General features: G+C 38.4%; 1 protein-coding gene across 1 annotated transcript; it reads right to left on the bottom strand.

The window, feature by feature from the left end:
- Positions 1–11,100: 11,100 nt before the first annotated feature.
- LOC119827748 (phosphoglycerate kinase 1-like) lies at positions 11,101–12,436 on the bottom strand. The gene is given in 1 exon segment (XM_038349597.1): positions 11,101–12,436. A coding segment is annotated over 1 exon segment (1,254 nt). The 3' UTR covers positions 11,101–11,182.
- Positions 12,437–13,443: the final 1,007 nt, after the last annotated feature.

Genomic DNA, 13,443 nt, shown 5'->3' with positions numbered 1-13,443 from the left:
GAGATCCGCCTGCCTCTGCCTCCCGAGTGCTGGGATTAAAGGCGTGTGCCACCACCGCCCGGCTTATTTTTAAACTATTTACACACACACACACACACACACACACACACACATAATTTTTTTTTTTTTTCGAGACAGGGTTTCTCTGTAGCTTTGCAGCCTGTCCTAAAACTAGCTCTTGTAGCCCAGGCTGGCCTCGAACTCACAGAAATCTGACTGCCTCTGCCTTTTGAGTGCTGGGATTAAATGCATGTGCCACCACCGCTGAGCTTTATTTTTTTCCTATGACTGTCTATACCCATTTTCTTTTCATTCTTAAGCCTATGCACATTTTTAAACACCCTGTAACCTGTTTAGAAGTTTTTGTTTTCCGTCTGGACCTATCTTTACTACATGTGTGTCTAGCCTTTTCTGATCATGTGAGCAGAATCTTACACTGCTAAGTAGCTTTGCTGGCTGCCGTGGAGGCTGGTGCTACCCCTCTTCAGGTCTGTGAGAACAGCCGTAAGAAAACTTATGCATTTAACATTCCCAGTTCTAGGAAAACCCACTCCATAACTGATCTTTTCACTTAGCTGTTCCCTGTTTCTACTTAGTGTGTGGGTTGCTCTGCTGTGTGGCAAAGCCTCTTGGCTTTTCTTTCTTCTCTTTTCTTTCTTCTCCTTTCTTTCTTTCTTTCTTTCTTTCTTTCTTTCTTTCTTTCTTTCTTTCTTTCTTTCTTTCTTTTCTTAGACAGGGTTTCTTTGTGTATTCCTGGCTGTCCTGGAACTTGCTCTGTAGACCAGGCTGGCCTGGAACTCACAGAGATCCTTAAAGGAGCTGTTATTTATTTATTTTTTTATTTTTTCAGCTTTATCAATCCCTATGTGGAAATTTGTGCTCCTCATTGGAATGTCAAATATAGCAAATTTTTGTTCGGGCTATCAACGAGCTTCCAAATCATGTTACAGAGGTTTATTATTAGTTATGCATGCTCATTCTTATGCTTGTTCCATTAGCTCTTATAACTTATTTTAACCTGTTTCCCTTCATCTGTGTTTTTCCTTGGGGGTTTTTATCCTTCTTTCATGTTGTATATCATACTCTTTGTCTGCCTGGCTGGTGGCTGTCTGTCTGTCTGTGGACATCTCTCTCTCTCTCTTCCTTTCTCCTCTCCTCTCGTTCTCTTCTCCTAATGATTCCCTTTGCCCACCAGCCCTGCCTATCGCTCTACTGCCTAGCTATTGGCCATTCAGCTTTTTATTAAACCAATCAGGTGCCCAAGGCAGGCAAGGTAAAACAAATGCAACACATATTTGCATCATTAAACAACTGCAACATAAAAAACTGTAGCATACAGTTAAAACAATATTATGTAGCATAAACAAACATAAAACATCTTTACATAAAGTAATAGTCTATAACGAGACAATGAGAAGGAAAGAAGAGATCTGAATAGGTAAGCAAGAAAAGAAAAGAGTAATGGGATGCATGTTACATGAAACATAAATGGAGTTAGGGATACAAGGGAAGGAGGTGGAGGAGAAGAATGAAGCAGAATAGAGAATATATGCAAATTCTGTGACTAAACTCGTTACTTTAATTCTGTCTTGAAAGAATGGATTATTCATTGCAAGCACTAGCACAGACCATGATCAACTTACAGTAGCTTCCATCAAGAAGATAGTTCCATTGTGGACAGGTGTCTTCAGTAGGCAAGAAAGCATGCTCTGTTCTTAGAGCCTCTGAGCTGTGTGTGCAGATCTGTTGAAATCTCACGTGCAAGGGACTTATGAAGGAAGGCGTGTATGCAGCGAGCTGAGTTCTGTTTCGCTTAACCCCTCTTTATTAAATGTTGTCAGGATGCTTTCTTGACTCAAACTCTGATGTAGACAAACTAATGAGATAATGAAAACTGTTCTATAGATCTCAAAATCATTCCTTATCCAGGTTGTGAATTCTGTGGCCATCGTATGAAGGAGTCATATGTAATGCTTCATATCTTGAAGGTAGTGACTCACCCCTAGGGACTGTTTTTGATGCAAATTTATTTTGAACTTTGCTGAGATATACGCATCCAATATACTTTTGTCACTGAAAAATTGCCTTGAAATGGTATCAGGTGATTTTATGGATCTAAGCACAGTAAAACACATATATATGGATGTGTCTCTCATGAGTTAGCTCAATTTCTATAGAGTCAGGGATAATTTAAGATAGATTCATCTTCTATTTTAGGATTTATTTTTAATCAGGTACCCTAGTCAGATTTTGTATTTACTAAACAGATTCCCACAGCACCATTTTTTATTTATTCATCATGAACCTCCCAAAGTTTAGTGCAACATTTTTTTTTCTCCCTCACCGTGAAGTCGTTTAGTGAAAACACACTAAACCCAAACCTCTCATTTGAAGAGAGTTTGTTTGTGCTTGGGCAGAATGGCAGTGCTCTTCCTGGGAGTGCAGGGAGAAGCAGAAGACACTGTCCACTGGACACCTCTTGAGAGGCAAGGGATTTCTGCAGTCTGAGTGCAATTTTTATCTACTTCACAGCAATGCTGAACTATGATTGACACATTTAAAAATTCATTAAGTAGTGATTAATGAAGATGAATTTATTTCTATTTTCTCTGCTTTAGGATATTTTCCTATAGTCTCCAAAAACTGGTGAAATGATTAATTTGGTCATTGTAATGAGACATGTTTTCTTTCTCACTCACAAGCTAGTTCAAATAAGATACACTTCTTAGGTCTATTATGTGTTCTCCTCTAGGTATCTGGCTTTTGTTTATATCTCAGGCCCAGCCCCTGTGAAATTCATAGTCTGGAGAATTAAGTCCTGGATAAAAATACACTTTTAACATTTGTTTTCGATGACTGTGCTTTTCAAATATATTTCTTGTACCAATACAATGATTAATAAATATTTGCTGAATAAGTGCTTGGGTATATTTGTTGATGTTGTTTTGTTTTGTGGGACAGGTTCTCAGTATATTGTCTTTCTAACCTATAATTAGTTCTATAAACCAGAATTTCCTTCAGTTTACAGAGCTTGGCCTGCCTCTGCCTCCTTTTTTTCCCCAGTTTATTTATTTTTTTATTAAAAATTGCCATATTCTCCCCTCCTCCTCCCCCTTCCCTCCCCTCCCCTCCACCCATACCCCTACTCCCTCCCTCTCCAGGCCAAAGAGCCATCAGGGTTCCCTTCACTATGTTAAGTACAAGGTCCTCCCATCTCCCTCCAGGTCCAGGAAGGTAAGCAACCAAACTGACAAGGCTCACACAGAGCCCGTCCTTGTCGTAGAGACCAAGCCCATCGCCATTGTCCTTGGCTTCTCGGTCAGCCTCCACCATCAGCCACTTTCAGAGAGTCCGATTTGGTCGGATGTTCCATCAGTCTCATTCCAACTGCCTCTTGAATGCTGGAATTAAAAGTAAAGAATATGGTCTTTCAAGTTTTCCCACAACAAAATGGAGTAGTATCTGTCGGCTGCTATATGGAAAGCGATCACAAGGTGGCGACAGAGTATTTGTCGTCCCGTCCTCCATCTCCACTACAAAGTGACAGAGGAACATTTCCCTGAAACACTTATTTAGATTTATGCGTAACTGACTTAAAAGCAAACTGAAAAACTTAAATTTCAAACATTTTCTGGGCATCATCTTGCTCTAAAATACGAGAGAACATTGAGAAAGCATGTTAGCAAACAAAAAGTGGATTAAGTCAGAAATGGATCCAAAGTTTTGTGTAGCAGCAGTCCGGCCAACAAGCTGGTGGCGAGGGTCATCTTGCTTTGATGAATGAAAGGAAAAAAAGAAAAACACACATGTATGTATAGCCACAGATCTGTGTAATATATATTTTCATGCTGTTTATACATACTGTATTGTATGATGCTCGTCTCATGTATGTACTGCATAATCACACAATATGTGTTTTTTTTCAGTGAAAGCAAGCTGCTCTGATTTGGGCCTCAGTGCCACTCACATTCCTTCCTAGAATTTGCTCAAAAGTCCCACAATTCCAAAACCTGTCCAGATGACCTCTATTTCCTGTTTTATTGTTTGTGCCTTGCATGTTTTTAGACAGTTTTAAGAAAGCTATACCTTCACATTGTACATACTTAATTTTCTACCTGCAGGTGTCTTATTTGCCTCTAACTCCAATAAGAAATACTACAAAAATGGATTTCAGACATTCCTAAGGAAGAGGATGCATGAGAAGAGAAAAAAATGCATAAAACCATCATTGTTTTTTTTCTAGAAGTATGGGGAGAAGGTTTCGTAGCCTCATATGTATTATATTGTATATGATGTATATAAATAGAAACATATCTATAGTCTACCTGTAAAACTGAAATATGTATGCATAGAAACTGCTATACTTTATGCTATGGTTCCACAGTTAACTTTTTCTGCTAATGATGAGATCAGTTACATTTAAGCAATAATTATCATCACAATTTATCATTAGTTTGATAATATTAATAATAAATATTATCACTAAGCTGTTTTTATTCTATTAGGAGACAGGAGGGAGAAACTTAAAAGATGAGACATTTAGATAGATAGCCATTATCTTAGTCATTTTGTAAATCAACATTTGCTTTTTAGTTTCTGACATTCCCCTGTTCACTTCATCTATAAACCACATTGAAGAAAACTAGACTCAACACTAATCTTGCCATGTGCTGGTTGGCATTCCCTCTTCAGCAAGGAGTTTAGATTTAAAATTTTTTAAACCCCCTGTTTACAAACCTTCTGCTTATTTTCAAATGTTGCAGCTATGCTAAAACCAGAGCCAAAAAGACTTAATTTTTGAGAACCAAATGCTCATGCTAAATCAGGATACTGTAGCTATCTTGGAGATAGATGGATTAATGGATATCTTTGTGAGAACAGATTCATGGAGGAAAATGTGTTTAAAAAATGTTATTGTTATATAAAATTTAGTTGTTATTTCTGTGGTAACACTATCAAATATAAAAACTTATATTTTATGACAGAAAGATGGTCAAGGTCTCTTTTCTGTTATATACAGTGCACTGAGAAATACACAGGATGCACACACAAGTGTGTGCAGACACAGTGTGCTTTGACTTTAATAGGACTTAGTTTGCAACTGGAGGAGCTATACTGTCTAGTGTATGTGTGGCACTTGGTTTAATCTCTAGTCTCTCTCTCTCTCTCTCTCTCTCTCTCTCTCTCTCTCACACACACACACACACACACATCAAACAAACAAACAAAGAACCTCCAACCCCCACACACGAATCAAAATGCAAAGTGCTTAATGGAATTTAGAAGCAAGCAATTTTAACACATTCTGAGCAAACACAGAAAGTCTCCTGATGACTTCAAGGCAGAGAGGAGCTAGCCCATCAACTGGCTCCCAGTGTCCTAACTCTGCCACTTTCTTAGCTTTTCACGTATTTCCTTAGTCTTAAGAAATGTCTGTGAGCTATTTGGCACAGAAAATGTATGAGAGATAGAAACATCTTTTTTTAAATCTCCTCAAAGGCTATTCTTGGTTTTCCTTGACCTATAGTAAAAGTTGTTTATTCTTCAAAATCTTTTATATAGATTTAAAAATAATATTCATATATCTATGAACACACATATATAGAACTTCCATTGTATGTACATAAACCATTGAATTACATGCAGAGCACTTTGATTTGCTTCATATTTCATATAATTTCACTTATTCCTCCACAAACAACTGAATGCTCCGTACTTCTTTTATTGTCCACATGTTTCCCACCGTGGAGCATACAGAAGTGTTTTAATCCTTTTGCCAATGCTTTACATTCTCTTTTGGAGTCTGTCTATTCATGAGTCAGGTATGACTTTAATGAGCCATTTTCCTAAATCTTCAAGCATAGTGTGAATTTGACTCTTATTAGCATTCTCTTTTAGAGATAGTCTTCCCAGAATTGAGCAAGAATGAATGATTTATAAAGTGTCTTTTCATTATGGTGCTTTTTCTTCTTTGCATACACTCTTGGCTGGTTTTCTGATTAATACAATATTAGGTGCTGTGATGGGTTTTCTTGGTTGTCAACTTGACTTCAACTGGAATTAATTAAAACTCAAGTCACTCAGTACATCTGAAAGGGAGTTTTTTCTTAGCAAAATAAGTTGGATGAGTCGTCTTTAATCTCGATGATTTGAGGTGGGAAGATGTTTTAGTCTGGACCATCCCTTCTGCAGGCAGCCTGTATAAAGGCCATAGAAGAAGGTAGCTTGCTCTTGTTCTCTCTGTCTGCTTGTTCATTAGCTAGCAAGTCCATTCCTTCAAGGGCATTAGAGCTTAGGTCATGATTTTAGAATATACTGAAGACCAGCTGAGACATTCAGCCTCATGGATTGAGCTACTGGATTCTTGGACCTTCCCTTGGTAGACAGCCACTGTTGGACCAGGTGGCACTTAATCTACAAGCCTGTAAATTATCATTTCTGTCCTTCTAGTGAACTCTAAGTAATACAATGCCCAGTAACCATTTACTGAATACTTGATTAATGTAGAAACGTGCCATTTGCTAGGTTAATGAATTTTAGATTTTGAGATGAAACTGATTGTCACTTGCACATGTCGTAGCCTTTCATTGTGTTTACAAAAGCTCAAAGAGATGAGTATCACATATTTATTTCATATTCTCTCAGTGCCTTTCGGAGTTCCTCCCAGCTGCTCAGTCCCAATATAATCACACAGAAACTGGAATGATTAAAACATTGCTTGGCCTATTCGCTCTAGCATCTTACTGGCTAAATCTTACATCTTAATTTAACCCATTTCTATTAATCTGTGTATCGTCATGTGACTGGCTTACTGGCTAAAGTTTCGGCATGTCTGACTCTGGCAGCACCATGGCTTCTCTCTAACTCTGCCTTCTTCCTCCCATGCTATAGGCCAAGCCAGTTCATTATTCATTAACCAATAAAAGCAACACATAGACAGAAGGACCTCCCACACCATGTTTCCAAAAAGGCATTATCTAAATAGAGCTTAGCATGTTCCGAAGTGACCAAACCAATTTTATCATTATTCAGAAAAGTGTTATATAATGCATATGTATGATTCTTCTTTTGCAGGATGAATAATGGGTCCTGAATTTGGTGTGCATTTTGAGCTCACCTCCTGAGACAGTGACTCAAGCAGCTGGTTCTTTTTCTTTCTATTATTCTTTTTATTTTGTTTATGTTTTGTTTTGAGACAGGAGCTCTCTATGTATCTAAGCCTAGCCTGGAACTCACTAAGTAGACCAGGCTGACCTCAATCTTGTGATGATCCTTCTGCCTCTGCCTACTGAGTGCTGAGATTACAGCTGTGTATCACTGGAGCTAACTGAATCTAAAATGGAGTTAGTTGAATGAATATGACCACTTTGGTGATTCTAAGTTTTCTAAACATATATTTGGTTTATTTTCAAACCCCAATGCCATCCAATACCTTTTCTTAGAGTCTGATCCAGGAGTCTGGCGTCTGTGCTCATTACAGTCTGTGCAGATTCATGACTTTCGTGGAGAGTGAAGGGAATGGCACCTGTTTCTCATTATAGTCTGTGCAGATTCATGACCTTCATGGAGAGTGAAGGGAATGGCACCTGTTTCAGGGATTGTGGGCTATGTGTCTTCCCACTTCATCGGCAACATTGTGAAAATCCCTTAACTTTTCTGGACTGGTAAGGAGAGAATATTCTTCAGACAAGCTTGAAAAGCATCTGATTGCAATCCCATCTTTGTTCATTTTTCTGGTTCTTCAACTTCAAGCCCCAGTCTCTATGGATCAGTCTTTGTTCTTGGTTAGCCATGTACCAAAACTACTTCTATGACCTCATCCAGTTCCAGGACCATGAGAATCATCTGTCTGTTTTCATGGCTGCCCATTGATTAAAGAATCATTGATTGATATCTAAAATTCTCAATGGACACAATCTGGTCAAACTCACCTACCTTGCACCACCACCTGCCTGCATGAGAACAGCTCTGAACTTACCATGTTCAGAGGCCTCCTAGTCTTTTTTCTGTATGTTGAACCACACCCAGAAGCTCTTTCTTCTTCATTATCCCTTTAGCTGTTCAGGTCGATCAGCTAATCTCTTCTGCCTCCTCTGTCTCCTATTATCTGATGCATATGGAAATATTCTTGCTATTGATTTTGAAATGAAAATTAGTGATCTTTTTAAATTAGTGTTTTAAATCATGGGTTTTTGTGTTTTTACCATCTTTCCTGTATTCCAATTTTAATTATATTTTAAAATATGCACTAGTCTAGGATACTATTTCTTTATTCAAAGTCTTAAAATCCTTGAAGTCAAAGCTCTTATAGTGGCTTTAAAGACTGTGGAAACACACATAGCGACAGCAGCAACTGACTTTCTTTCTAGGCTTGTTCTGTTCTTGTCACGAGATCTATGTTGGCTACTTCTTCCTGGATGTTGCATTGATTGTTTCTTCACCATCCAGGCAACAAAACAAAAGTGACAAAATACCTGTTTCTCTGACCTGTAGGTCATTGTACAGATGTCACCTTTCTAGTGGGGTCTTCCTGGTCATCCTGCTTGCTTCAGTCCCAACTATTTCACTCTTCCTTATTTTCCTTCTGTGCTCTATTGGCCTAACAGTACATTTTTCCTGTGTGACAAACTTATTTCACTTACTTTGTTCTGGTTCATTTCTTGACTTGAAAAGTAAGTGCTTCATAGCAAGGGTTTCCTGTTTTTTTTTTTTTTTTTCTTTTTTTTTTTTTTTTCCTTGACAGTTCCTACATAGGTCTGATCTCAGCTACATGGAAAGTAATTTTAAAATAATTAATTTAAATAAATTATTTAAGTAAATAATTTAAAATAAAAGTAACTTTAAATTAAGGAATCAAAATGTTTGATAAATATGAATAGTATATCCAAGTGCAACTAATTTATCTTCCAAAAATGTATTTATAAAATTAATTCCAATAAAAGCACACACATAGTGTTCTTTGTTTCCCATAAATTAGATTTTCTGAGGATTCTATTTCACTTCATTTTGCTTCTTTCAGCCCCTTGATGTGCTGCTAGTCTTCTATTAACTCCTTTTTAATCATTTCCCAATACAAACATATAAATTAGGAGGCATTTCAGGTTTTAAGAATCTTGTTCAACTAGTATCTTTCTGTAAGATGTATTACTGATAAAAATAAAAATTCCTTGTATTGTTTTAGGATATATTAATGTATATTTTAAAAAGTTCTATTTTTATTTATGTGTGTGCATGAATTTGCATGCGCATTTATGTCTGTGTATGTCCTGAGAAGGCCAGAAAAAATTCGGATCCCCTGGAACTAGAGTTATTGATGTGGGTGCCCAGAATTAAACTCAGGTTTTCCAGAAGAGCAATAAGTGTTTGTAACCAATAATTCATATCTCCAGACCCTTTAATATGTATTTTCAAAATAAAACTTTCCAAATTATGTTCAACAAAATGTAGGAATGTTTAGTGATCTCAGTTGTAAAACAATTTGAGAATAAGGTAGGTTAGAGTTTCAGGCCAAATAAACAAGTATAAACATTCTGGTCTTCTTAATATCTTTAGTGCAGAAAAAAAGATAGTTAAGTGCCAATTGATTCTCCTGCTTAAAAATAAAACCAAGAATATGACTTGGCAATTATCTAAACTTACAGTGTTAACTATTGGGAATTGTGTGCATCATAAATATTCAAATGATAATTAGGCTTTGTGATTATTTATTTCAAAGTATATATGAGTAACTGTTAATACTGTATTATACAGAGCTTTGAAAAAAAGATACTTTGATTCTGTGGATTTTTGTCAACCATATAAACTATTATACAACCAAAACAGAAGACAGCAACAGAACAAATATTATTCAGACAAAAACACAAAACAGCATATGCTTATTTTAAGGATAAACTTCTTTGGTCTATATAAGAGCAATGGACTTGGTTGTTTAACTTTCCTAATTCTTAATTCCTAAATTTGAAGCACTAAAAAATTAAAAGATTAAATTTCATTGTAAATTAGATATAATAGGTTAAATAATTAGGAATGTTGAGAACTGGGTAAACACTCATAGATTGCCTTATGTGTAACCACAAAGCTAGCATTACAGGATTACATATGCATGTTTTATGTAGCTATTTTCATCATACTTAATCCTTCATAAAGCAAGGATCTTAAAGACTCTGGAAGTAAACTAAACTTACAAGGTTCAGGAAGCTCCTGAAACTTTCAAGACTCCCTAAATCCCCTCCCCAAGATTACATAAGTGGGAGCTATTACTGAGGACAAGAGAAAGGCTCCAACCATCTAATTTTCTTACAGCTCACGTCAGAAACTCTTGACCAAGCACCATTCTGTTGATAGAGGTTTCTCTCCCACCCAGTCCTGCAGTTGTTCAGTCCCAAAGAAACACACAGAGGTCTACATTAAGTATAAACTGGTTGGCCTAGTAGCTGAGGCTTCTTATTAACTTTTTTTGTCTGTGTTAGACATGTGGTTTGGTACCTTTTTTGGCGAGGCAGTCACATCTTGCATCCTCTGCAGCTGGGTCATGACTGCAGACTGAGCTTTCCTCTCCCAGAATTCTCTTTGCCTTGTCTCTACTTCTTGTCTGGTCACCCCACCTATACTTCCTGCCTGACTACTGGCCAAGCAGTGTTTATTTAAAATGCAAGTGACAGGGTACAGACCATTGTCCCACAGCAATGAACTACAGGGATAACTTTTATGACTTGTCACCCACTCTGGGGTGAGCTTTTCTGTGATGTACCTGTTTGGGGGTCTTCATGTTATTTTTTTTTTCAGCGGACATCTTTATTAATAGATCATCAACTTCTCCAAATCTACAGTTGGAATTTTATCTTATTTCCATGCCGAGTCATGAACAGTGACAAAGTCAACCAGAGGCGACTCAGAGAGGACTAAGCTTTTATAGCTCACTTTCTTTTACAGGCAGAATATAAATAGATGCACTCTAGAATGCACAATGGCTTTAGTCGCTATGGAATTTAAATGGGATCTTGAAGAATGTAGACAAATCCCGATGAAGTAAGGACCAGCTGAGGTGCTGTGCATCTGTTTAAGGGTTCCTGGTGCTGCATCTCGGTCACTGCTGAATCTTGCACTAACTCCAAATGGAGATGCGGAAAACACACTGAGTTGACTTAGGGGTTGTGCACCGGAACCAAAAGGCAGGAAAATACTAAACATTGCTGAGAGCATCCACCCCAGGAAGGACTTTACCTTCCAGGAGCTCTAGACTGGCACCACCCCCATTGCTCACATGGCTGACTTTATCCTCTGTATTCCATTTGGCACAGCAAGTGGCAGTGTCTCCACCGCCTATGATAGTGATGCAACCCCTAGAAGTGGCTTTTACCACCTCATCCATGAGGGACTTGGTTCCCTTGGCAAAAGCTTCCCATTCAAAGACCCCAACAGGTCCATTCCAAACAATCTGCTTGGCTCGAGCCACAGCCTCAGCATATTTCTTGCTGCTCTCAGGACCACAGTCCAGGCCCATCCAGCCAGCAGGTATACCAGAGGCCACAGTAGCTTGGCCAGTCTTGGCATTCTCATCAAATTTGTCAGCAGTGACAAAGTCAACAGGCAAGTTAATCTTCACACCATTTTTCTCAGCTTTAGCCATGAGATCTTTGACAGTCTTGGCTCCTTCTTCATCATACAGAGAAGTTCCAATCTCCATGTTGTTGAGCACCTTAAGGAAGGTAAAAGCCATTCCACCACCAATGATCATCTCATTGACTTTGTCCAACATATTATTGATCGGCTGGATCTTGTCTGCTACTTTAGCTCCTCCCAATATTGCCAGGAAGGGTCGTTCAGGACTCTCCAAAGCTTTGGCAAAGTAGTTCAGCTCCTTCTTCATCAAAAACCCACCAGCCTTCTGTGGCAGATTCACACCCACCATGGAGCTGTGGGCTTGGTGTGCAGTACCAAAAGCATCATTGACATAGACATCCCCAAGTTTGAACAGTGAGGCTCAGAAAGCATCAATTTTGGCTGGCTCAGCTTTAATCTTGTTTCCAGAAGCATCCTTTCCCTTCCCTTCTTCCTCCACATGAAAGTGGAGGTTCTCCAGCAGGATGACAGTGCCAGCTGCTTGGTTGGCACAGGCATTCTCGACTTCTGGGCCCACACAATCCTTTAAGAAGAGAACATCCTTGCCCAGCAGAGACTTGAGTTCTGCGGCAACCGGCTCTAGGGAGTACTTGTCAGGCATGGGAACACCATCAGGTCGGCCCAAGTGGCTCATAAGGACAACCGACTTGGCTCCATTGTCCAAGCAGAATTTGATACTTGGGACAGCAGCCTTGATCCTTTGGTTATTTGTTATCTGGTTGTTCTTCATAGGAACATTGATGTCCACCCTCATCACGACCCGCTTTCCCTTTATGTCCAGCTTGACCAAAGTCAGCTTTTTAGAAAGTGACATTTTGGCAATGCAGTAGGATCAAGAGGCTCGGTCCTGAGGAAGAGCTTCATGTTATTTTTATAAATAAAACATTCTTTCATCTTTCTATAGGAATGTGTATTTACATACAACCTAACAGTACTAGAGTTCTTCAGATAATTCTACATCCTTTTTTTTTTTTTTTTTTTTTGGTTTTTCGAGACAGGGTTTTCTCTGTAGCTTTGGAGCCTGTCCTGGATGTCCTGGAACTAGCTCTTGTAGACCAGGCTGGTCTCGAACTCACAGAGATCCGCCTGCCTCTGCCTCCCGAGTGCTGGGATTAAAGGCGTGCGCCACCACCGCCCGGCTTGTTCTACATCCTTTTAAAGGTAAGGTTATATTAGAGAAACTGAGAGTGAATTTAAGCACTGATAAGTCCCGAGGTCTTGAAAAGTTAAATCTCATTCCATGTTTATTTTTCCTCATGGCATTATAGGTGGAGGTGTGGAGCTTAGTAAACATCTTGCCATGACATATCACAGTAGGAAAGTGCTACACAATGCTTTTTGTTCTTAACATTTTTGTTTTATTTTTCTTTAGGTCTCAAGTACTCATTGCCTTTAATTTGGGTACTCTGGCTTTATATCCCCCATTTATTTCAAACCCAATAATTATATTTATTTTAATATAGTACTCATACTTACTAGTGTTTAACCTTAATATATATTTTATCCATTCATTCTCTCCTATTTATTTAAGTATGGCACACTCAAAATTTACTTAGTGTTCTAGTTGCTATGACAAAATACTTGTAAAAAACAAAGAATTTATTTTGTCTGCCAGTTCACAGAAAAAGTTCATTACAATAAGGAAGGCATGGTAGCAGAATTGTAGTACAACCCATCCCAATAGGGAAGGTGTGGTGACTGGCATGAGGTACATTCCATCATGGTAGGAAAACTGTGGTGACAAGTGCCTGAGGCTATTAATTATATTACACCCGAAATCAGGAAGTAGAAAGAAAGTTGAATGCTGGTCTTCACCTGGCT

This window comes from Arvicola amphibius, chromosome 12, assembly GCF_903992535.2.
Source record: "Arvicola amphibius chromosome 12, mArvAmp1.2, whole genome shotgun sequence".
NCBI lineage: Eukaryota > Metazoa > Chordata > Mammalia > Rodentia > Cricetidae > Arvicola > Arvicola amphibius.
This window is presented reverse-complemented; position numbering and strand designations above follow the sequence as displayed.